Below are 26,611 nucleotides of genomic sequence, written 5' to 3' on the forward strand. Positions count from 1 at the left end.
GATGTGCCCTCAACTCTGTTTCCTGAAGTCAATGACCAGCTTCTTTGTTTTGCTGATGTCGATGGAGAAACTGTTGTCTTTATACCATGCTGCTAAGCACCTATCTCTTTCCTATACTTTGCCTTGTTGTTTGCAATCTGACCCGCAGCGGCGGTATTGTCAGCAGACTCGTAAATGCAGAGTTTGGCCACACGGTTGTGAGTTTATAAGCAGTTACGCCTGAGGCTGAGTACCCAGCCTTGTGGGGCACCAGTGAAGAGGATTATGATGGAGGAGGTGTTGTCACCTATTCCTACTGATTCTGGCCTACGGATCAGGATGTCGAGGATCCAGTTACAGACAGGGTGCCATGACCTGGGTCTCAGTTTGGAGATTAGTTTGGTTCGAATTATTATGTCAAAGGCAGAGCTGTGGCCAGTAATTAAGAGCCTGATGTAAGTGTCCATGTTGGACAGATGTTCCAAGGATGAGTGTAGGACCGGAGAGATGACGTTTGCTATGGACCTGTTGCACCAGTATGCGAATTGCAAAGGATCATGGGAGGCTGGAGTTGATGTGAACCATGACTAATCTCCTGAAGCTCTTCATAATTATGGGGGTCAGAGCCTCTGGGCAGTAGTCACTGGGGCATGCTACATGATTTTGTTTTCGTTCTGGGATGCAGGTGGGGACTTCAGATTGCAGTAGGGAGAGGTTGAAAATGCCATCGAATATTCCCACTGGTTGGTCCGCATAGGATGTGAGTGCACAGCTGGAGACTCCATCTGGGCCGTTCACCTCCTTTGGTAGATGTTTTTTGGTAGATGTGCCTGTGGATTGTAGATGGTGAACAGGCCTCGTTGAGTCAGTAAGTGAATTACTCACCAGAGAATTCCGAGCCTCTGACCCACTGCTGCATCAGTTGAACTTCTTGTCAATTTTAATCACCAGAATGTTGATATTGGGGTCTCAGTAATGGTAATGACATTGACCATCGAGGAGATGGTTATAGTCTCTCTTGTTGGTGATGGTCATGGTCTGTGGTGTAAATGTTACTGCCACCCGTCAGCCTGAGCCTGTATATTCAGCTCTTTCTGAAGTTTTTCAACTGCTGTAGTATCTGAGGAGCCATGAATGGAGCTGAACATTGTGCAATCATCAGCAGACATCCCCAGTTCTGACCTTACAGAGGGAAGGTCATTGATTAAGCAACTGAAGATGGTTGAGCCAGTGACACTACTCTGGAATCTCCTGCAGAGATGCCTTGGAGCTGAGATAACTGACCTCCAGCAACCACAACCATCTTCCTACATGCCAGATATGAATCCGACCACTGGAGAGTTTGAACCCCAATATGGATTGATTCCAGTTTTGCTCGGGCTCCTTGATACCACACTCAGTCAAATGCAGCCTGGATGTCAAGGGCTGTCACTCTCACCTCACTGCTGGAATTAAGCTCTTTTGTCCATATTTGAACCAAGGCTGTAATGAGATCAGGAGCTGAGTGGCCCTCGCAGAATCCAAACTGGGTGTCACTGAACAGATTATTGCTGAGCAGGCGTTGCTCGGTAGCGGCGTTGATGACACTCTCCAACATTTATCATCTAAAGTAGACAATTGGCCAGTTTGGATTTGTCCTACTTTTTATATACAGGCCATATCTGGGCAATTTTCCACATTGTTGGCTAGATGCCAGTGTTGTAACTGTACTGGAGCAGCTTTGCCAGGGGTGTGGCTAGTTCTGGAGCACAAGTCTTCAGTATTAATGCTGCAATATTGCCCGGGCCTGTAGCCTTTGCAGTATCCAGTGTCTCCAACAGTGTCTTGCTATCACATTGGGGGAAATCGAAGTCGCCGAAGACTGACACCTGTAATGCTGGGAACCATTGGAAGAGACTGAGATAGATCATCTACTCAGAATTTCTGGCTGAAGAAAGCTGTGAATGTTTTAGCTTTATCTTTGGCACTGATGTGCTGGTCTCGTTCATCGTTGAGGATGGGGATATATGTGAAGCTGCATCCTCCAATGAGTTCTGAGGAACGGTCACTGGACCTGAAACGTTAACTCTGTTTTCTCCTCCACAGATGCTGCCAGACCTGCTGAGCTTTTCCAGCAACTTTGTTTTTGTTCCTCCAATAAGTTGTTTAATTATCCACCACCCTTCACAACTGGATGAGGCAGGACTGCAGAGCTTAGATCTGATCTGCTGGCTGTGGGATTGCTGACCTGCGTCAGTTTCATACTGCTTCCACTGTTTGGTGTGCTGTAATGTGTTTTCAGTAGGTTGCAACCTTGATATTTTAGATTTGCTGGTATATAAGACCCTGTTGTAGGTTTGTGTCCCTTATAAATCCGCAAACCTCATTTCCTGTCAGGACCTCTAGTTTTGTCTAAACCGGAGCCTTTGTACCATCAATGCTCTGCTTGACTAACATATCCTTATCATCACCAAAACTGCTACCTTCACATCTGTATCATCGCTCCATTTCTTCCCTCGGACAGTCTACCGCTAAACCGCTCATTTGTTTCTTTGTTAGCTCTGAGGCTTACTGTCCCATTGCCCTCCTGGCTGGATGTACAGCTCCCACCCATCAGGACTTCCAGCTGTTTCAATCCTGCCCAAATCCAAACTGGGATCAAGTCCCATTCACTTGTTAACCCTGTGCTAGCTGACTTACTCAACTAGCAGTCCATTCACCGACGCTTCTATCGTTATGCCGCATCCATCCATCAACTCTATAGTTATTCGATTCTTGCACAATCCATCCTCTTCCTGAACTGCCACTTACCCATCCTTTCATCAATCCCTTCTTTCTCATTCCTTCCTTACTGCTTTGATGATCTCCTTCCCCGAACAGTTAACTCTGCACTCACTTTGGCACAGTTTCCTAACTCTGTGACCTCTTGCTGATTGGAATATTTGCCTGTATCAGTCACAGAGTTGGACGATCCTGCTGTCAGCTGAATAATGAGGGGGTGGGGTACTGATTGGAAACATGCACATTATGAGCTCCCCAATGCTGGCATGGACAAACTCCACCAGGCAGCTAGGGTGTCTTGTGCTTGGCCAAGACATTCTATGGATGTCACAGAAAAATAAATCTCCAGTTTGAACCAGAGTCCCACCGAAACAGCAATTCACCATCTTTCCTATCAGTCTATGTGAGATTGCACACCGGGGACAGATTTGTTCCTGGGAGAATGGGAGCACAAGTTACCCAGTGGGGGTTGGGGGGAGGGGGGTGGTGATGGGAAATGGGAAATTTGGGGAGGAGCGCATTTGGACACGGTTTCAAATGCTGCCTTTCTTTGTTTTGATGACTGTTTATCCCAATATAATCAGAAAAAAAAACTATTTTAGTATTTATATAGCATGTTTAACCTAATAGAATGTCCTATGCAGTGGTTACCTAGTAGTTTTTTATAGATCATCAGAAAGCTACTTAAACAACATTTTTCAGTGACATGAGTTATTCAGAGCTGAAATGCTTATCCTTTTGGTTGATTTGTGTGCATCCCTTGAGCCTGTTCTAGAATTCAGTTTGATCATAGCCACCCTGAGTGAGCCGTTCAGCTCATTGGGCCAACCCTCCAAGAAGCATCTCAGCCAGACCCAGACCCACACCTTATCTCCATAACCCCCTGCATTAACCATGGCTAACTGACTTAGCCTGCATATCCCTGGACGCTACGGGTAATTTAGCATGGCCAATCCAACTAGACTGCACATATTCGGACTCTGGGAGGAAACCCGCACAGACACGGGGAGAATGTGCAAATTCCACACACAATCACCCAAGGCTGGGATCAAACCTGGGTCCCTGGTGCTGTGAGGCAAAAGTGCTAACTGCTGAGCCACCACACCATCTGTTCCTCACATCCATGATCCTATAGTTCCCCATGACCCTTCAATCCCCAACTAATCAAGAATCTATCTACCTCAGCCTTAAATATACAAAAGAATTCTGCCCCCACAGCTGTTCGTGGCAAAGATTTCCAAAGACTCTCAACCCTCTGAGAGAAGAAATTCCTCCTCATCTCCTCAGTTTTAAATTGGCACCCCTTTATTCTGAGACTATGCTGTCTGGACCTAGACTGTCCAATGAGGGGAAGCTTCCTCTCGGCATTAACCTTGTCAAGCTCCTTAAAAATCCCATAAGTTTAAAGTTTTTGAGAAGATTTGGAGCTCGGGTTGTGGATGAGGTTGTAGACTTGCTTGCCGAGCCGGTGCATTTCATTTCACCCTGCTCGGTAACATTGTCAGTGTGCCCACCACCACCACCCCGGTGAACTGATGATGCTACCTAGCAGGGTGATGAAACGTCTGCACCCAAACACACTGTCCAGCACGCTAGTCCTCAACCTCATCCTATATGCTGCAACAAGATCACCTCTCCTTTCACTAAACTGCAGCAAGTAGAGTGCCAGCCTTTGCTCCGAGAGCAGCCCCTCCATTCTGTGTATGCCTCTCACTGATGCCCACTATGCCCGTGTACTGCTGTTGTATAACCTGGTTTGTGGATTTGCTTGGCAGGCTGTGCAGATGGACGAACTCACAATGAAAGTTGGAGAGTCGATGCTTGTACACAGTGCTCCTGTAAGGTAAGGTAACTCTGTGATATATGACAACATTCCCATCACAGTTTGAGAAAGGAAGATATAAATAGGGAATGAACTTCGTGCTGTGAATAAGTCTGTCACACTGGGTTTCTGGTTCTGTTTGGCAGTGTCCACTTGAAACTAATGCTTTGATTGTTGAGTGTGAGGGACTTACATGTTTGATTTGAAATTCAGGAGAGTTTCAAAACGGCAGCCGGGTAACTTTAAAATGTTAGTAATTGGATCCCAGATGGTTGAAGAGTCTCCTTTCAAGGCTGCAATAAGAAGGAAATGTGAAGGTAATTCAGCAGAGACCAAAGTGTCACTGTGGCATATTAAGCAGGTTGACCTTGGAACCCTCAGTCACCAGGGTAATAAGCAGCTGGACTTTAATGTAAAACTAATCAGTAGCCACTCACCACATAACTGCAGCCTTCATTTTCCATCTACACCCTGGGCTCCTGCACCGAAAAACTAGAGTCCTTGTTGCAATCTCGAAACGTAACCCTGTTTAGAACCCCACTGTAGCCTGGGGTTTGTGGTGTACACAGTAAACTGCAACTGGACCCTGTGCTCTCACTGGAATGCCACAGAAGCCTTCCCATCCCTTGCCTAAAGTTGGGGAGTGGTTGGTTTCTCCCTGTAAGCAGCTGGCTGGTCCCTTTCTACTGAGGTACCCATCTGAACTGGCAGGACATTTGTGACTCCCACCCACATGCCTTCATCTTCAACAGAAGTTGACAAATGGTTTGAGAAGACACCCCCCCCCCCGCCCCCCCAGCCCATACCATGGATTGTAGTGATCAATGTTCACAAAGACAAGGTCAGTGACCATCACTATCTGTGACAAGTCAGGGGTCCTGACGCTTCCTGGAACTGGTCAAAGATTGTCATGTTTCCTGTGCAAGAGGTGAAGCAGTTATAACAATAGATGATGCAAGACAGTGTGAACCTGATCTGTGAAACAAGCTGGCAATTTTTTTGGAGGAGTTCAAGGGAGTGGGACAGTTGGACTAATGGAACCTTGTGATGACTACAGCTTTGTAGAATTGTTCTCATTTTTCCTCACCATGTGTAAAATGTCAAACGTGACTGGAATTTGTGTTGGATTGCAGGGGGCATTTGAGAAAGGCACCAACATATAATGATTCATCATAAATTATTGTTGTTTGCAAAGTTGGGTTCTAAAGTTGAGTAAATAGTCTTTTAATTTTTAGTTCTGTGAAGGTGTTTTTTTTTGAAAAGGGAGCAAAACAGCCTTTCCAATAAATCATGTGATTTCAGGTGAAGGATAGTTCACTCACTTAGTGAGATAATGACAGAAGTATTGATAAGTGAAGTTTGTCCTACCTACAGAAAGAAAGACCAAAGGCCAGAAACTGGTTTAGTTCAGGAGAGAAGGCTCATACTATCAGAATAAGCAGTTTAGTTTTGGCATCTCTAGGCCATCAGTGTTGGAAAGAAGTCTTTAAGCTATATTAGTATTCCAAGTAGACCAGGATAGTAAAAACTTAGTGCATTTGTTGAGAGTTCAGTAAGGGAAACTCAATGAATTTACCAGTACCTGTGTGTTTCTGGGACAGTCAGTGATGGAGAGAGCCACATCTTGTGAAAATGCAGAAATTTGCTAAAATCACCTGTGGCCTAATCGACCGATCAAAGAGTGTAGGTAGGACTGCTGTTTCACTGGCATTAAGTGTCTATAATGAATATTTCTGTGGAAAAGGGGTGAATTTTCTTGCTGTTTAAGATGAGACTTTTCCAAACTGTCTTATATGGCTGATATTTTCCTTTCTCTTGTATAATAAACTTAATGTCTTTTACTAAAAGTATTTATGCACCCTCTTGTGAAAATCAAGCCAGATTTCACTCTAAGATCTGATTTGTCTGGTATAACCATCAGCTAGGATCTGTACATGAATGTTCTCTATTGTGTCCTGTCTGGGTCTCCATCTATAGGATGGTCAAGTGCAGTGTAGCGCAGAGACATATAAACCTGTTCACTGCCAGCTTCCCATCACCCCATGAGGCAAATACAGCAGGTGGAATGGCCAGAGTTACCAAGATTATTGCACCAAGTGCTTGTGCAGGGTCAGTGTGTACAGGCTGTGATGTGTTTGGGGAATATATATGTAGGGCACACTGTGTTGTTGGTGTTTACAGGCTGAGGGTGGTGTGGGCAGATAAAGGGTCTGTTGGGTGTGTTCACAGTGTGGTGAGTATGTACTGTATAACAATGATCCATATACATGGGCTCAGTAGACGATTTCTGCTTCTCCTCCCCGTACCAAATTCCCCCAAAATACATACCAAAAATATATAATGGGAGAGACAAAACATAGAGTTGGTGACCAGAACCTGTGAGGTGCTCCTCCTCCATTCACAGGTTATTCTTCTCCTGTTCTTGCTACTACTTTATACGCCGGTGAACCAGTCGACAACAACGATAGGAGAGAAGCAACGTGATTGGGCAAGGAGCATTTGGCATGGTAAATGGTAGCTGGGAGAGAGTGGAAGTTTTTTCAGCTTTGAGGGTAGGTAGGGCTATGTAAGACAATAGGAGGGAGACCTCAGGAGGTGGTAAAGGAGGCTGCATGTGGGGTGGAAGATGCTTCAAGGGGTGATGAAGTATACTATGACAGGCCGGAAGTAGGAGTTTGCAGCAGTGGGGCAAATGGAGGAGGGTTTTGAAAGAAGTTTCAAAGTCTGCAGCAGGTGGTGGGGGAACCAACAAGATGGGGAATCCTACCCAGTCTGAGCCTCACCAATCTGCCTATGGCAAATCTATCCATAACAGTATCTAGAGGATTAACCACCACACAGTATTTCTGGAGACCAAGTCCCATCTTCACAGTATGTTGTGTGGCTGTTTCTTTGTGCTAAATGGGATAGACTGCAATCCAATCTAGTAATTTGGAACTGAATATACATGAAAAGGCAGTAGCAGCAGAATTGAATGCATAAAATGTGCAGCCTCATAGGCCTAGTATATTGCTCATTCTACTATTACCATTCATACCAGGGACCAATCAGTAAAGATTGTAAGGCAGGAAGAAAGCTCTAACCCTGATTCTCAAATCCAATTAGCGATGGTCAATAAATGCTGCTGCAGCCAGAAAATTTCTCATGTCTTCCAAGAATAGAATCTGCGAGACGGGTGACAAAAAGAAGAAACCCTGGGGTTGGGTGGGGCAAGGGGCCTTGATGGTAGAGTGAGACTGCAAAGCAGTGAGAACAGCTCTAAACCTGAAAGAAAGGTAAACTGCACATGCTGTGAAAACCTGAAAATGCCAAAAAAAATTCCTTGAAAATGGATGCAGAATCTCTCGCTTAAGGTTGCATAAGTTGAAACGCAGTAATTTGGGAAAATGTTGTGGATTGTGTTGCAATGAATGAACACTGTCAACGGTTAAATTTACAAATGGAATTGAGATTGGAGCTACAGTAACTTGTTAAAATGTTCTAGCTCTGTGCATGTTCAATGCAAACACATGAGTTGTGATCTGACCAGTATGTAGGCAGCGTTTGAAGTACTACACTTGCCCCCACACCACCTCCCTCACCCACATCCCAGGCCATAAGAAGACTTATTCAAATACCAAGCAGATGTTCACCTGCACATCTGCCAATGTGGCATTCTGCATCCGCTGTACCCGGTGTGGCTTCCTCTACATTGGGAAAACCAAGCGGAGGCTTGGGGACCGCTTTGCAGAACACCTCTGCTGGGTTCACAATAAACAACTGCACCTCCCATTTCAACTCCCCCTCCCCTTCTTTAGATGACATATCCATCCTGGGCCTCCTGCAGTGCCACAACGCCGCCACCCAAAGGTTGCAGGAACAGCAACTCATATTCCGCTTGTGAACCCTGCAGCCTAATGGTATCAATGTGGATTTCACAAGCTTCAAAATTTCCCCTCTCCCCTACTGCATCCCAAAACCAGCCCAGTTCGTCCCCTCCCCCCACTGCATCACAAAACCAGCCCAGCTCGTCCTAGCCTCCCTAACCTGTTCTTCCTCTCACCTATCCCCTCCTCCCACCTCAAGCCACACCTCCATTTCCTACCTACTAACCTCATCCCACCCCCTTGACCTGTCCGTCCTCCCCGGACTGATCTATCCCGTCCCTACGTCCCCACCTATACTCACCTCCACAGGCTCCATCCCCGCCCCTTTAACTTGTCTGTCTCCTCTCCACCTATCTTCTCCTCTATCCATCTTCAATCCACCTCCCCCTCTCTGCCTATTTATTTCAGAACCCTCTCCACATCCCCCTTTTCTGATCAAGGGTCTAGGCCTGAAACGTCAGCTTTTGTGCTCCTAAGATGCTGCTTGGCCTGCTGTGTTCATCCAGCTCCACACTTTGTTATCTTTGAAGGCTGATATGTTGTTGTGCATACAAGCATGGCTTGGTTACTCTGTAAAGAGTCACAGTGCTAATGTATGCCTGTTGTCTTGTGCAGTTTTAAATATTGCCATGTCTAAAAAATTTATCGCTTTCCTTGTTTCTGTGCCTGAGAGTTTAATGGAGCCTTGATTATTACTGAGGATATCAATTAATTATTCTAATTCCACTCTGTGACAGTCTAATTATCCCACATGTCAATACAAACACTAAAGATATTAGTACTGTGTGACTGTATCACTGAATAAAATTAGTGAGAGCATCAAATAGAGTCAGTGAGACATACAAAAATAGTCCCTGAAAACAAAAATAGTCCCTGAAAAAATGTCAAGAAGAGCTCTCAAAAAAAAATTTTTACTCTTGGTGTGCAGTTAGGGTATATTTTGTTCCAGTTTTATGGGTATGTGGGGAAGAGGGGGTTGTGTGTACCAGCTGTTTACGTGTGAGAGGAGTGGGGGTTGTGTGGGTGTGTGGGGTGGAAGGGCCTGTGTGTGCCACTTGGATGGGTTTGCCTTGCGGAGGGGAGTTTGGAGCTGTGTGTACCAGTTTTATGGGTCACAGGGGAGAGGGGCCTGTGTGTGCCAGTTGTATAGGTACACGGGCGGATAGGTAGCTGTGTGTGTGAGAGAGAGAGCTGCAATACTGGTCGTACTGAGAGTTAATTCCACTGTTGGGTTGATTGCTGAGGAATCACTGCACAATATTGAGGGACTGTGTAGAACAGTGATGTAGAGAATGAACTTGTTCTTGTGTTCTGTTCTAACAACAGAGTCTGAACATAGTGCGCAGCACACCTTTTGGTGAAACAATTGAAGATATTTGAAGCAATTTTTCTCTCTGCAGAATGGAAATGTCCACTGCCAGGAGGTCACCTGCCCTCAACTCACCTGTTTGGACCAATACAAACCAGCTGGGGAGTGCTGCGCTGTCTGTCGGCCAGGTAACATCAGATATCCAATCACAGGCTACAGGTAACTCCGTACCCCCGGTCACTCCCACCCAGGTAACTCCGTACCCCTGGTCACTCCCACCCAGGTAACTCCGTACCCCCCGTCACTCCCACCCAGGTAACTCCAAACCATCGTCACTCCCACTCAGTAACTCCAAACCATCATGACTCACACCCAGGTAACTCCAAGCCACCGTCACTCCCACTCAGTAACTCCATACCTGCCTTTACTCCTGCCCAGGTAATTCCATATTCACATCATTCCCACCCAGTAACTCCATGCCTGCCTTAACTCCTGCCCTGTCATATGAAGGTCCAGCATTGAGCTGCATTCCACTGTTCACTCTGGGTTTTTTTTGATGTGTGTGACCTGTTCCTCTCCACGGTATGTTCCAGAATGCTGTCTAACCCTGTAGATCACAACTTTTGTAGACCATTACTGCACAAAGCAGCATGTTTTACAGGTGACTGTGTTACTTTTGGTAAAATGCTGTGTTTCTGATCCGGGCTAGGATTCACTGCTGGAGACACTGGACCCTGTGTGTTCTCCCCTTGGGCTTACAATCAGTTTCTAGCCAGGACAGTACATGGTGACAAGAGGAAGTCTCCACAATCAGCCTGATCCAGTCTGAACCTCATGTTTACATTGTGATTAATCTACAGCAGCATCTATGGCTGGTTCTTCTCCTGTCTAGTCCTAGCTGCTGAAGTGAACATTGTCTTTTTTTTTCGTATTCTAATCAACCTGTTCAGGGATGTTATCACAAACACCTGGAGCTCTCCTATCTCAGAGGTAGTGACATATCACTGCAGCACAGAGGGTCTCTTAATATTGTTTCAGTGATTCCCTGCTTAATCAGCTCAAGCTGGGATCTAGCCACAATCTAAGGGGCTTAATAACTGCTGATGTAACAGACCCACTCAGTGAGTCACTAAAGAGCAGGACTCTGATGTGTTTTATCTTTAAATATCTTGATTATTTATTGAAAGGTAACTGAGAAAGTTAAATTTCCCTCTGCATTGCCTCACCAAACATCCCAAAGACAGAATCTATACCCTAGCTGGACTATAGAAGATTGACTTTGTTCTTTGTTTGTTTCAGGCTGTGAATATGAAGGGAAGCAATATATGAATGGAGACATTTTCTCATCCATAGTTAACCCCTGTATGAACTGTTCATGTGTGGTAAGTCCTACGGTTGTTATAGATTGGAAGGTATGTTTGCGTGCTGTTAAGAATTTATTGTTTTATTAAATGATTATATCTTGGGACTGTCAGCTTGATTCTGGGTAAAACGGGGTCGTGAAGATAGTCATGTGATCTATTTCTAATCCTGCCTGATACCAGACCTCTGGTTTTGTTCCGATGGGAACAGCTTGAGACTTGTTGAAAGCAAAGTATAAAAAGTTCCCAACAGACAAAGGCAAAAGCAGCAGGTGCTGGCTGTGAATAGATTTCCAGTCTCTAGTTTAGGGCAGTAAAGAGAGAGGGAATGTCAAGTGGACAGAGGAAGCTGTAGCCCTGTGGTCTACAGAGAGATTAAGATTCGGAGTTCTCAGTGAGCTGCAACTGTGTGGGAGGAAAGACAGTCTCCAGTCCAAGAACCATATTTCCTTTACAGTCCAAGGTATCCAGAAAATGTGACCTTACACAGCCAGTTAGAGAGCGATAGATGAGTTGCCAGAGGGTGCCTTACATCTTGGATTTCGCCAAAAAATTGGCAGAAGGCCTCTCAATGATACAGCTCGGTGTAACAGAGAGAAGCAAACACCTTGGAAGTGAGATTGAACTGGATCTTGTAAAAAATTTTAGTAAAGGAGAGAGTTGATGTTAAACATACCTGTGGCACGTGGTTTTCGATTGTGTTACAAAGTTAAGAGGGGAAATTGTTTCCGTATTTTACTGCGTTCTTTATTTACTAAGTGTTTAGGCTGTGATGATTTTAGTTGGCTTGTTACAGTAAAAGTCTGAAAATTTGAAATCTTATGTAATATCTTTAAGTTGCTTACTAAGAATTCAATGTCGTTTAAAGTTAGTGCGTTTGGGAATTGTGGCATAACTTATTGATCATGTACCTAAAGACCACAGGCAGCTTGACTTCTAGTTACTTCATCTTCAGTCTTTGAAGTCACAATTGTTTATGATGTTTGACCCTTGGTTGTTTGAATCTTGGGCCCAGGAATTTTGCTTATCCAACCCTTGTGGCGTGATTTGGTTAACTTGAGATTTTCTGTGAATTCACAAATTGTTTCTAATCATTGTACTTCTGAATGATCATAACTTATTTACAGGTTTTCCATTCCTCTTGTTACAGCGAAGCCTGGTGAGATGTGTCCCCCTACAGTGCCAGCCTCTGTTTTGTTCACACCCCGTCGAGATACCTGGACAATGCTGCCCTAGATGCCCAGGTGAGAGGGTCATTGAAAACAGCTGAGACTAAGCCTGCTTTGAGGAACAGATCCTGTTGCCTGACCATGAACCACAATAAACTCAGCAGCAACTATCTGAGCACAAGCACATTGACGTGATGACCCAAACAGGAAAATAGCAGCAGTGAAAATATACACTGACTGATCGAAACAGTGACAGGAAGGTGGCCATTACCATGTGAAAATAGGGACTGCTATTATACACATTTCAGTGTGTTGCATCCGCAGCTCCATACTATACCCCCCACCCTGACAATTTCAATCCTAATTCTCATAAACTCCAAATCCTTCACTGCCAAATGCCTCCACCCACTACCCATCCAAACTCCAATCATGCCCCAGTCTTAAACCCCAAACCCCCATTTCCACCACCCTCCTGTGTTAAAATGTAGATTCTTTCCCTTTATAGTTTATTCAATCTCATTTTCTCCCTGAACCTCAGACTGTGGAATGACTTACAACCCTCACCTACAGACTTGCTCCCCACCCCACCCCACCCATTCCAGTGTCCCTTCCTGCCAACCTCCTCAATTTCCCATCCTCCCCAAGGCATTTTCATCCCGGTGCCATCTGATCCCTGCCACTTGACTTTCCTGGCCAACTCAGAAGTGTTTCGGGAATGTGGGGCTTTCAGTTCTCCTTGACGTGTGCATTCCTCCCCAGTGAATACGGCAGCACTTGCCTCTCGATACAAGCCAGTTTTTTTTGCGGGGGGTGGTGATGGTGGTGGTGGTTGAGTATTGATGCCTTATGTGGCTACAACCTGTCATTGAATTTCCACTCCCTTTTCTCAGGCTGTGAACTGGATGGAGCCACCTTAGATCACGGGCAAACATTCAGTTCCCCGGACGGTTGTCAGACGTGTGTGTGCACAGTGAGTAAAGTGGTGTTTTCAAAATGTTAATGCATGCACCGTTTTCAATTTGTGCAGGGCTATGAGTTATGTTTACCAGCCCTCTGTGTGTGAATGGACCCTGTGAGTAAATGGCGAATGCAGTAAATCTGTGTGCAGAGTTCAGAGTTTACATCCAGTTTCCACACTCTAATGTTTCCCCAGTCATGGGGTAGGAGCTCCACCCTGGGCACGCATTCCCTTCAAACCAAGTCACAATGATTCTAATTTCCCGTTTCCTGCTGGGTACAACTGACCGAGAGCAATGGCCAAGCCCATCACTACAATATCGGTTTTGGACGTGGCCAAGGGGAAGTTGTTGCATGTCAGCATACACACAATGGTAGGAATAGGTCCTTCAGCTCCTCAATCCACTCCACCATTTCATAAGGTCGTGGCTGATTTGACAGTAACCTCAAACCTCCACACTCCCATCCACCCCTGATAACCTTGCATCCCCCTCACTTCACAAAAAAAACTTTCTGACTTAAAAATTTCCAAGGATTCTGCATCCAACACCATTTTTAAAAAGAAAGTTCCAAAGACTCTGAGGGGAAAACATAAGCCTGGTCCAGGTAATTGATTCATGGGATGTGGGCATCACGAGCTAGGCCAACAATTACTGTCCATCCCGAATTATTGCCCAGGGGTGAGTTGAGAATCAGCTACATTACTGTGGGTCTGGAGTCACATGTAGGCCAGACCAGGTAAGGATAGCAGCTTCCTTCCCTAAAGGACATTGGTGAACCAGATAGGTTTTTCCAACAATTGCCATTGGGATTCATAATCGTCATTAGACTTGTAATTCCAGGTTTTAAATTGAATTCCACCACCAGCCATGGTGAGGATTCAGTCCAGAACCCCAGAAAAAAACCTGTCGAATCTGGATTTAGAGTCTAGTGATAATACCAACAGGCCATCTAGTGATCCCTCACTGGTGACTCTTTTAGGAAAAGACATCTGCTCCATATCAAACCTGACAAGACACTCCTGGACCTTGGAATGTATTACCCTTGAATGTATATGATATGTGCACCCATTCCCCATGGGAGAAGCCTGGGAATGGTGGGAGGCAGAGATGAGACTGATCCTACCCCTCATTCTCAGATTAGGTGCAGTGGCCCAGTAGTGAGATGGTTTCCCTCATTGTGAAAACAGTGGAGTGTTACAGTGACTTTGGAAATTGACTCCTGCACTGCCTTTAAGAGAACACCGGGTTGACAGGGCAGCCAATGATTTAAAGCTGAAACTGATTATCAGAGAGGGTTGTTTGAAATGCTGAGAGCTTTGTTTTATAGGCCATGTGGGCCCAAGGAGGAGCCAGTGCCTGAGGTTCTACATTCAATCCTGGCAAAATATCAGCAGGTCTCCAGAGCTCAGAAATGTGATCCGCTCAGTGTTCACATGTCAAGCAGCTCCACACTTGGAAGGCTTCCAAAAGATTTTCAGTTAACTCCTCGAGGCAAGGATCAGCATGTTGGCTAAAAGACTCCTTGGGATTAATAGTTTTCAGCTTTTTTTCATGTGCATTTTGCTTGTTAACCTATGAGTGTGAAACATGAGAGAGAGCAAGAGAAAGCATGCGTTATAGGGTCATAATGTCTACGTGCCCGGGAGGGGAGGGGAGTACGTGTGTGTGTTTATGAAGATATGCCTGCTCATGCCACAATGCACAGAGATTGTGTGCAAGTATCTGTCTGCCCTGTGTGTGTTCAGGAGCAGACACCACATGTCTGTGAGGGTGGGGTGTGTCTGTGAGGGTATGTCCATGTGGGGGCGTGTCTGAGGGCATGTCTGAGGGTGGGGTGTGTCGGGAGGGTGTGTCTGTGATAGCAGGTCATGTGCGAGGGTGGGGTGTGCCTGTAAGGGCGGGGTGTGTCTGGGGGAGAGCCTGTGAGGGTAGGGCGTGTCGGGGTGGGGATGTGCCTGTGGGGGCGGGGCATGTCTGGGGGCAGGGAGTGTCTGTGACAGCATGTCAGCGAGGGTGAGTCATGTCTGAGGGAGTGTCTGTGAATGTGGGGCATGTCTCGGGGAATGCCTGAGGGCAGGGCGTGCCTGCAAGGGTGGGGCATGTCTTGGGGCATGCCTGTGAGAGTGGGGCGTGTCTGAGGGACTGTTTGTGAGGGTGGGGTGTGCCTGTGAGGGTGGGGCGTGTCTTAGGGAGTGTCTGTGAGGGTGTGTCATGTCTGTGAGGGCGGGGCATGTCTCCTTTTGCCTTAGTCCTACCGCTTCTGCCATCCTCCGCTGTACTTACCCCCTGACTCATTTGCTTATCTTATTCACTTCGCTGTGAGGATGTTGCTTCAAGGCGTTCATGTGACAAACTCGATTCTTCTTTCTACAGTCAGGAGAATCTACCAGATAAGTCACTTTATTAACCTTACTAACTTGCTTGCATGAACCACTGAATTTCATTCGGAATTTCACCTTACAAAGCCTATAATACCAATACCATATCTCTATACAGCATTCTACTCACGGCATGTATGACTTCTCATTCTGTCATTTTAGCTCATGGGCATTTTAAAATGCTCTGTGCTGCTTTGCAGGCTCCTGTGAATCTGTATAGAAGCATGGGCAAGTAATCCAACATTGAAGATTTGTCTTTGTGTTTTAAGACCTCTTTATTTTTAAATGTGATATAGCTCGTATCTCATGAATGTAGATCAACTTGAAGAGACTAAATCCTGCATTTTCACTTGGGCAGTCTGGTCTCAAATAGTAAGAAATAACATTTTGCCCCGATCCTGTGGATACTTCTGACAATACAGAAAATACAAGAGTACCGTGAAAAGTCTATATTGTCTCACACACAATGCCATTTAGGTACAAAAGACTCAGGTATAAAATAGGAAAAGAAATGAAGTTAAAGTTAAGCATTACATTCAAAGAATAAGTAGAAAAATAAAGAAATACGGTAATAGGGTTAACATTTTGGTTTTCTAAGTCTGATGGAGTCTCTCCAAAGTATGCACATAATATGCAGTTGACTTCAGTGTTTTAGAGTCACAGAGCTGCACAGCACAGAAATGGACCCTTGGGTCCAACTCATCCATGTTAACCAGAAATCCTAAATTAATCTAGTCCCAGTTGCCAGCATTTGGCCCATATCCCTCTAAACCTTTCCTATTCATATACCCATACCCATGTTGTAATTATACCAGCCTTCACCACTTCCTGTGGCAGCTCATTCCATATACGCACCACCCTCTGCGTGAAAAAGTTGCCCCTCAGGACACTTTAAAATTTTTCCCCCTTTACCTTAAACCTTTGCCCTCTAGTTTTTGACTCCCCCACCTTAAAGAAAAGACCTTGGCTATTCACCCTATCCATGTCCCTCATGATTTGGTAAACCACTATAAGGTCATCCCGCAGCCTCTGATGTTCCAGGGATAATAACGCCCCCCCATTCAGCCCCTTCCCTAAAACTCAAACCCACCAACCCTGGCAACATCCTGGTAAATCTTTTCTGAACCCTTTCAAGTTTCACAAAATTCTTCCTACAGCAGGGAGACCAGAATTGCACACAGTATTCCAAATATGGTGTAATCGATGGCTGCTGATTATCTCTTGGAAAACTTTAGGCATAATGTTAGAACCTTGGCCAGATTATCTTTCATTTGGTAGGCCAAGGCAACTGAGAAACTGAATTAATTTTTCCATGACTACCTTAGCTTCAATTATCCTTAAAAATTAGCTTCAGGTTACCAGACTGTTATATTCCATATCAGTAATTGGAGGGATATCTCACAAGTGTTCTGTACAGGAGTGGGGGGCTCATCAGCCCGCTGTACTTACACCAGCATTACCTCTTATCAGTTATCTGCTACCCCTCATCCCTTGCACTTTGCACAATTATTTTAATGAGAATAATGTTCTCTTGAATGCCTCTGTTGAACCAGCCTCCATCAGATTTGCAGGTGGTGCATTCCATGTGAACCGAGTAAAAATGATTCTCCACCGTACCCCCATACATCTTTTGCAGATCATGTCAGATCCATGCCCTCTTCTTCTCATCCCTCTTAAATATACAAAGTCGGAGCAGGTGTAGACCCTTCAGCCATTTGAACCTGCTCCACCTTTCGATATGACTACACCTGATAAGAGTTATATCTCACTCACTCTTGAAAACAGGCAAAGTTGTGGCTTCAGCAGCTTTCTGTAGCAGAGGATTCCATAGGCTCACCGCAGTCTGCATGAAGACATTTCTCCTCATCTAAGTTTGAAATGGCCTACCCTGTACCTTTAGACTGTGACCCTTGATTCCGGGCTCCCTGGTATTTGGTAACATCTTCTCTGCATTTACCCCGTTAGAATTTTATAGTTTTCTATGAGATAACCCATCTTTCTTTTAAGCTGCAGTGAAAATAGTGCTCACTGATCCAGTCTGGTGTTATATGTCAGCCCTGCCATCCCAGAAATTAATCGGTAACCCTTCGTTACACTCCCTCTGTAGCCAGAACATCCTTTGTCCGAGAAGGGGACCAAAACTACACACAATAGTCCAGGTGTGATCTCACCAAGGCCCTGTACAATAGCAGCAAGACATCCCTGCTCCTGTAAGCAAATCCTCTCACTGTGAAGGCCAGCAAACCATTTGCCATTTTCACTGCCAACTGCACCTGCAGGTTTACTTTAAGTGACTGGTGTATAAACGTACCCAGGTTTCATTGCACCATCCTCCCCTTTCCCAATTTATCACCATGCAGATAATAACATACCCTCCTGTTTTTGCTGTCCAGCTAGACAATCTCACATTTATCCACATTATATTTAACCTGTTGTGGGTTTGACAACTCACTACATTTGTCCGAATCACACTGAAGTATCTCTGTATCTTCCTCACAGCTCAACCTCCCCAAACCCCTCTTTCCACCCACCAAACCTCTCTTTCCACCTCCCCAACCAATCTCAACCACCACCACCCCAGCTTTGGGTCATCTGCAACTTTGGATATATTATATTTATCTTCCTCTATCTACCATACCCCACTTGTAGCTGGCTGCCACTCAGAAAAGGTCAGTTGTGTTTTGTTCTTCGGCCTTGGTTTCATGCAAATGTTTGCCCATTGCCCTTTGGTGCCAAGTGCTTTGCAGATTTGAAGAAAATATGGACAGCCTTTGGGTAGGTGCAACAACCCATTTATGTTCCAGTTTTAGCAGGTTTGGTGCACTTTGGGAATTAGGCTTGTTATATCTAAAGTGTATAACAGTTGTTGCCCTGTCACTATGTCCTCATATTTGTATCTATCCTGAAGTAATGCATTAATGATCTGGCCTTTTTCCTTGTCCAGAAGATTGTTCCTGGAGACTTTAACGGATGTAAAGACAATTATCAATTTAGGAACTGTGTCTGAGAGTCCTTTGTCAGAAAGGTCACACTCATGCACTTTTGCTGTGACATCTTCTGACCAGCTGCTCCACAGACACTTGGGTGTTGCTGTCTGTATGACAAGGATTGGAGTCTGTTCATCCTGAAGTGAATTCTTAGCCAGAGCTTCAAAATCTTTCCACATCTTTTCTGGATCTCTCTGATTGTTAACAGAAAGACCAGAAGAATTCATTCTGCCAAGCCCCTTCTTCCGATGGCAAACAAGATTTTTAAATTCCCTATCAGAATCATTTCTTATTGACCTGTAAAATAAAACTGCATGCATTATCATCGGAGTTATAATTCAGTAAAAGTATCGTTGACTGCTTAGTCCATAACTAACTGGATGCCTTGCATTTTGCATGAAAGTTGTAGCTTTGAGATAAAACAGTGCAGTGTTTGGTTAATTCTTTCACTGGTTTTCCTCTTATTTTTTCTCTTCTCTGCCTCTGTTTTCCTTTCTTCTTGTTGCTGCTCCATTAGTCAGCTTGTTCCCTTTCAGAAGTTGGATTTTGAGATCTATAGCCTTGGAGATAAAACATTGCGGCCTTGCGGCTTCAGCCACTTGATGGTATTTGAGCTAAATAAGAAGTAATGATGCCACAGGGCTTCCTTCGACTTTCATGACAAATGGCAAAAATGAGGTCTAGATACAGGTAAGGCTCGTTAGTGTAAAAAACCACTGCTTTTTAATGGCCACACCTAAAAGATCATTAACCGCCATTTCCACCACCCCCAGCAGGATGCCACAACCAGACATGTATTACCCTCCTTTTCCTTTTGCAGGGACTGCTCCCTCTGCGACACTTTGGTCCACTCTTGCATCACTCCCAATACTGGCCCCACAGCCCCATGGCACATTCCCCTGCAACTGCAGAAGGTGTAGCACATGCCCCTTGCTTTCCTCCCTCCTCAGTATCGAAAGGCCCAAACACACCTTCAATGCTTTCCATGCACTTCACACGATCACTTCTCACAATGTGATCTCTCTACATTGGAGAAACAAAGTGCAGACTGGGTGGCTGCTTCACAGAACAGCTACATTCTTTCTGCAAAAAAGACCCTGAGCCTGCCACCTCAACACACCGCCTTGATTTCTGGTCATCATCTCTGTCTCAGGCTTGCTGCAGTGCTCCATTGAAGCTTAGCACAAACTGGAATAACAGCACCTCATTTTCCACTTGGGAACTCTGTAGCCTTCGGGACTCGATATTGAGCTCAACAATTTTAGGGCATGAGGCACCTTCTCCTGTGTCCTTACCCCAACCCCCACACACCAGGGCTTGTTATACACTACCCATTGTTAGCCACTAATACTCCCCATTAATAGCCATTCATTCTCCCAGGCTGATCGTTATCCACTCCTTTGTCCAACTGTTCTTCTCTCTCAGGAACAAAAAACAGAAGTTGCTGTAAAAGCTCAGTAGGTCTGGCAGCATCTGTGAAGAAAAATCGAGTGTTAACGTTTCCCACCCGGTGACCCTTCCTCAGAACAGTCACTAGACCCAACACATTAACTCTGATTTCTCTCCGCAGATGCTGTCAGACCTGATGAGCTTATCCAGCAATTTCTTTTTTTTTTGTTTCTGCTTTTAAATGTTTCTTTTAGCTGTATTATCTTTCGGGAAAGCTTTGCAGCTATAATGTGATGAACATTGAACCGATATTTTTTTAAAAAGAAATTGGAGCAGCAGTTTTTCAATTCATTATTTTTCAAAGTGGGACACATTACCTCAGAGATAGCCAATGGTAGAGAATCTGAGATAACACGGTGTAGAGCTGAATGATCACAGCAGGCCAAGCAGCATCAAAGGAGCAGGAAAGCTGACGTTTCAGGCCTAGACCCTTCATCAGAAAGAAGTTTCCAGGCCCGAAACGTCAGCTTTCCTGCTCTGCTGATGCTGCCTGGCCTGCTGCGCTCATCCAGCTCTACACATTACTTCAGCACAGGATTGTAACCTTAAGCCTGGCTTCTTTGCAACTTCACTGTTAGAAATTTCTTCTGTTTGAAAAATATTAGAAAGAAATAAGTTTCTAAGAGGACAGAAGATGGAGCTTATGATGCAGAATGTTATGTTATTCTACGTGAATAGCTAACCAGTGCTGTTTTCTGATGAAGGGTCTAGGCCCGAAACGTCAGCTTTCCTGCTCCTAAGATGCTGCCTGGCCTGCAGTGTGCATCCAGCTCCTACACTTTGTTATCTCGATGTTTACTGTAACGTGTATTTTGTCTCCAGCAAGTCATTTGGACCTAATACTTACATATCTCCCAGAACGTAATGGGCAATGTGGTATTGAAAGATCAAACAGATATTTGTTACAGTTCACTGATCTACGCAATTGTTGCAGTCACAGGCTCTTGGGTATCTGGGCTAACTTCGAGCTATTCAATTACAAACGGGAGCATGCAACCATCAGGTTGTCATGCCTTATGTGGCCTCAGTCTAAAACCTTTTAAATCGCCAGGTCATGTGCTGTGATTCCATGGTGATACAATAAGCACGTGTCCAAAAGGGAGGCTGACTGTGAGACAGAGCAACAATCAAGGCAAGGTGGGAGATTGGCGACAGATCAGGGGAGATGGCAGAGTTAGGGTTATCATGGGGAGAGGTCAGGGGGATATGTCAGATGTGGAGGATAGTGGGGAGATGTGGGAGGTGGTTGTGGGAGATATCTGGTGGGTGAGTGGGTGGTGAGGTCATGAGGAGATGTTGGGTGTGGGGATGGTGGGGAGAGGTAGGGTGTAGATCAGGAGGATGAGGTCGTGGGGAGATGTTGGGTGTGGGGTTGGTGGGGAGAGGTAGGGTGTAGATCAGGAGGATGAGGTCGTGGGCAGATGTTGGGTGTGGGGATGGTGGGGAGAGGTTGGGTGTAGGTCAGGAGGATGAGGTCGTGGGGAGATATTGGGTGTGGGGTTGGTGGGGAGAGGTAGGGTGTAGGTCAGGAGGATGAAGTCATGGGGGGTTGGTGGGGAGAGGTAGGGTGTAGATCAGGAGGATGAGGTCGTGGGGAGATGATGGGTGTGGGGATGGTGGGGAGAGGTTGGGTGTAGGTCAGGAGGATGAGGTCGTGGGGAGATGTTGGGTGTGGGGATGGTGGGGAGAGGTAGGGTGTAGATCAGGAGGATGAGGTCATGGGGAGATGTTGGGTGTGGGGATGGTGGGGAGAGGTTGGGTGTAGGTCAGGAGGATGAGGTCGTGGGCAGATGTTGGGTGTGGGGATGGTGGGGAGAGGTTGGGTGTAGGTCAGGAGGATGAGGTCGTGGGGAGATGTTGGATGTGGGGATGGTGGGGAGAGGTAGGGTGTAGATCAGGAGGATGAAGTCATGGGGGGTTGGTGGGGAGAGGTAGGGTGTAGATCAGGAGGATGAGGTCGTGGGGAGATGATGGGTGTGGGGTTGGTGGGGAGAGGTAGGGTGTAGATCAGGAGGATGAGGTCATGGGGGAGATGTAGGGGGTGTCAGGGGAGGTGATGGTAAGATAGTGGGTGTGGGGGATAATAGGGAGATGTAGGGGGAGGAGGTCGGTGGGAATTATCAGATTGAGGGGATATAGAGAGGGTGCCAAGCCCAGTGGATGATGTTGGCGATCCTTAACTGAGCTGTGACCTCTGCTACTTTTAATGAGCTGGATTTACAAAGTCTGGTAATGAGGGAAGAGGGAAAATAAATGCAGACTGCTTTCTGCTTGACTTCCCTGGAATAAAGAGTCTTTACTCAGTCTGGCTACATCCTAAACGGAAGGATGTCCAGAACAAAAGCTGATGAGATGAAAGGCTGTGAGCCATAGTCAGGAGGCCAAAGAGAGGATAAATCAGGACTGGTGATCTGGGAAACAGCTCTTCCCACACTGCTGTCAGTTTCTTTTTCCTGATGTTCAGCTGGGAATGGGACACAGGGTTACAGTGAGGATGGTCATGATAAGGGTGAAAGGTCACGGTGAGGGTGGGTTGGACGGGAAATGGTTTGGAGAGGGGAGTTGGAATATGGGATTGTGGGTGGGAATTGTGTTGGGGGTGTAGAGTTTGCTGTTATGGACAGGCTTGGATATCGGTTGCACCGCTGGCTGCCTTCCTGTTCCCCACCACCCCACCACCCCCCCCCCCCCCCCCCCCCCACACCACCAAAATGGTGCTGTTGCCTTCCTGTCCCCCAACTCCATACAGGCTTTTGCTGCCTTCCTGTTTTCCCTCCCCCCCCCCCCCTCACCCCAGGGCCCTGTTGCCTTCCTGTCCCCCCTGCGCCCCACCCCCAAGGGCCCTGCTACCTTCCTGTCTCCCTGAGAGCTGCCTCCGGGAGGGTTGTTCACTACCTGACAGTGTCACAGGGCTGGAGATTACAAAAACAACACTGGCCCATGTCTCAAGGGGGGGGACACACATCTGATATGGAGCAAAATCCTGTCAGCACTGGAACAGCATGGTCAGGTGAGAAAGAGAGATTACAGTAAAATTCCCTGTTCACCGTACCATCAAACACTCCCAGGGCAGAGGTTAGACACAGAGTAAAGCTCTCTCCACATTGTCTCTGTAACTATCTGTGTTGTTAGCATGTTCCATTGACAAAAGGACTGAGATTGAGCAAGTTCTCATTTTAAAGTGAGGTCTTTCTGATCGAACAGTTTCTCACTGTAGGGTTTCAGCTGAGTTTATCGAAGGCCATGATCTGGAAGTGCTGATATTGGACTGAGGTTGTCAAGGTCAGAAGTCATACGACACCAGGTTATAGTCCAACAGGTTTATTTGTAATAACAAGCTTTTACAGAGTAGCTCAATGAAGGAACAGTGCTCCAAAAGCTTGTGATTTCAAATAAGCCTGTTGGACTATAACCTGGTGTGTGTCTTCTGACTATTAGAGACAACATTGTACACAGCAGCACCCTCCTGAGGGTTCTGACATAAATGCAGTTTTGCTAAAGGAAGATTCCGGATATTATTTACTAAGATGTTATTAATTGTTATGACTTGCTTTATTTCAGAGTGGTTTGTTTCATTGTTCATTGTTCATTGCTTCTTCTGTTAACCTTAAAGCCCAGCCATTTAGTTCCAGCTTCGAGCTCAATGGCAATTATAAAGAGCATCTGTATGTTCACAGCAAATATGTGAGAGAGTAGTTGCATCCCTTGAAGTTACACTGAGGTGCACAGAGGACTGAGAATTAATAGTAATCCCTACTGTGGCCTGATTCACTGAATTTAATTGGGAGTTTGGGGCTTTGGAGCAGAAATATCTAGCTCTCATTTACAAAGAGCTCAGTGGATTTTATAAATGCATGTGTGAGCGTACGTTTGAGTGCATCTTCTTCTATATGTACAGCTGAAAGCAGCACAATGCTCCTGCTCACAGCACACTGCGGGTGAGCTGGAGGGTCTCTGGAATCTCTCCTTTCGTGAGGTATCAGTCGTTTCAGGAGAGTGCAGAGAAAACTTCTGAAACAGAACTCAGCATTCCCATCTTTGTTTTCCAGGACGGACAAGTCGTGTGTGAAGAGAAAGAGTGTCAGACCAACTGCAGAAATCCTGTGGCCCGGGCAGATGGCAACTGCTGTCCCCTGTGTGTTGGTGAGACCCCTGTTCACTTAGACACTCTGAGGAGCATGCGGCTATCATTAATTGGTTGCACTTGTTAATGAAATCACGGACAGAACTGCAACCCAAGTCATTCCATCATGTTTCAGATATTCTAAGCACGGTTAGAATCCTGTTCCTGAGCCTGGCTGGATTAAAACTTACCCACTTCCCTTTAGAATGACTTCTGTACTGAAGATTCCTAGACAGGGACCTCCATAAATTCCAGAAGCTGACAAAAGTCTTTGTAAAAAGCATGGTCCTTTTGCAGCAGCACGTTTTGCTGTGTTCTGTGACTTATTTAGGCAGCTGCATAGCGAGACACTTTGACAGCTCCCCTGAAAGGGTAATAACAACATCAGACAAGGATTAGGGTGCTAGGTGGTAGTGTCGTAGCTGAATGAGATCAGTAGAGTGCCAAGTGGGTCCAGCACCACATAGGGAGGTTGCCAGGTAACCAAATGAATGCTTAGGGTAGGCTACTGGTTGTGGGTGGAGAGGGTTTTGGACCCAACATTGGGTGTCGTGTTTGGTCTGGGATAGACAGACCAGCGGGGAGGGGGACATTCAGGCTGGTAGGCGGAGCAATGGGTTTCTCAGGGGAATGTGTTGGGTCCTGGTGAGGAGATGGGTCCGAAATGTCAGCTTTTGTGCTCCTGAGATGCTGCTGGGCCTGCTGTGTACATCCAGCCTCACGTTTTATTATCTCAGTCCCAGGGGAGCCAGGTTACTGCACTGAAAATGAAAACTGCTGGAGATCGCCGCAGGTCCGTGGAGACAGAGGAAGCTGACATTTCAAGTCTAGATGCCTCTTTGTCAGAGTAAATTTACTGACTGGGCTGTGTTGGATTGACAGGGTCAGGTCAGGGAATGGGACAGTGAATCGGGTCAGAAGTAAGGGGAACAATGTCTGGTCAGGGTTCAGTTGTCAGCAGTATGTTAGGGGCTAGAGAATCGATGGTGGTGTCAGTGGAGGGTTGAATGCTCAGGTTATTAGCTACTCAGCAGTTAGAGTCAATTTTTACTCTCTTTTTACCTTTTTCCTCTATTTTCCTTTTATAATCCCCCAAGCTTCGGGAGTATGCTTTTTTTCCCCACATTGACCATATGTGTGTGTGTGTATGTGCAGTGACTCAGTTTTTACTGCTGTAATAGTTGATGGGTTACTAATTAGCTTAAGGCATTCTTCAGATTCTCCAACTTTAATGGAGTTCTTTTGGAGAGTTTCAGATTCCGGGGGAATACCCATCTGAAAAACAGTTCGGGGATTCTGCTTGTCCCAGCAAACAGTTCTAATGTACACTGTGTTAGCAACTGTCTGACCTTCAGGACCTCCAGGGTTTGGTTTATAAAAAATCTTTCCATTTCAATTTTCCAATGCGCAATCACTCTGACATTAGTTTGTTTGTGGTAGAGTGTTCCAAACTTCTACAACAGTGCATTTCTTCACTTCACTCTTAAGGCCAAGCTCGAATATTTAAGCCTGCCCCTGGTCCTAGACTCCCTCATCAGCTCAGAGAGTTTCTCTTTGCCATACCTTCCTAAACTTGTGATTTTAAAAGCTTTGATCAAAACACCCACCCCACCCCCTCCACTTGTCTAAATTCTGGGCAAACCAACTGTAGTTAATTGTCTGAGCTAACCCTAGGGGTCCAGATGACCGTCTGGACAATTACACCACTGTCCCTCCAAGACTAAGATATCCTTCCTCAATGGCCGACTGGGTGTGGGCAGGTTTACATATCTGAAACCTTGTATTGTAATTATCTAGATATTAGGCCTGATGTTCTGCTCACCTTTTAGATTTTATTCTGTTATTTTCATGACACCTTAGCGATCTGAGTAGATGCAGTCACTCTCACTCAGTCCCAATTAGTCCCCGTCACTCTCTCTCACTCCCTGTCACTCTCACTTATTCCCAATCACTCTCCATCACACTCTGTTGCTCCTGATCAGTGCCTGTCACTCACCCAGATTTTCACTCAGTTCCATGTGAACTCTGAAATGCTGGGATTGCTGTGAATAACTTTCTATCTTTCCCTTTTACTCCACACAGCCTGTTCTCTCGATGGACAGGAATATCAGAATGGGGAGAAGGTGCCCACTGGAGATCCATGTGTAGACTGCAGCTGCCTGGTGAGTAGTCTCCTTACTAGACCAGGTGAGGCCGTGGAGGAGAGGAAGGGGTGAGGCTGTGAGGCAGGAGGAGGGGAGGGTGTGAGGTAGTGAAAGAGGAGGGGCAAGGCTGTGGGGGGGAGGGGGGTTGAGACTGTGGTGGGGGAGGGACGAAGCTGTGGGGGGAAGGCGAGAGGGGGCAAGGTTGTGGGGAGGGGGGAGGGGATAAGGGTGTGGTGGAGGGGATAAGGGTGTGGTGGAGGGGTTGAGGCTGTGGGGGAGAGTGGTTAAGGGTTGAGGCTGTGGTG

At 46.0% G+C, this 26,611-nt stretch overlaps 1 protein-coding gene across 2 annotated transcripts in view; it reads left to right on the forward strand.

Moving 5' to 3' along the window:
* The window catches only part of kcp (kielin cysteine rich BMP regulator), a 132,099-nt gene that overhangs the window by 46,222 nt on the left and 59,266 nt on the right, over positions 1-26,611 (forward strand). For both annotated transcript variants that reach the window (XM_059654530.1, XM_059654531.1), the window contains 7 exons: positions 4,515-4,582; positions 9,828-9,924; positions 11,036-11,118; positions 12,248-12,341; positions 13,157-13,236; positions 24,089-24,182; positions 26,245-26,324. In XM_059654530.1, the coding sequence (XP_059510513.1) occupies positions 4,515-4,582; positions 9,828-9,924; positions 11,036-11,118; positions 12,248-12,341; positions 13,157-13,236; positions 24,089-24,182; positions 26,245-26,324 (596 nt within the window). The remainder of the gene's footprint in view (positions 1-4,514; positions 4,583-9,827; positions 9,925-11,035; positions 11,119-12,247; positions 12,342-13,156; positions 13,237-24,088; positions 24,183-26,244; positions 26,325-26,611) is intronic.

The sequence above is a fragment of the Stegostoma tigrinum genome, chromosome 25 (genome assembly GCF_030684315.1).
Source record: "Stegostoma tigrinum isolate sSteTig4 chromosome 25, sSteTig4.hap1, whole genome shotgun sequence".
Taxonomy (NCBI): domain Eukaryota; kingdom Metazoa; phylum Chordata; class Chondrichthyes; order Orectolobiformes; family Stegostomatidae; genus Stegostoma; species Stegostoma tigrinum.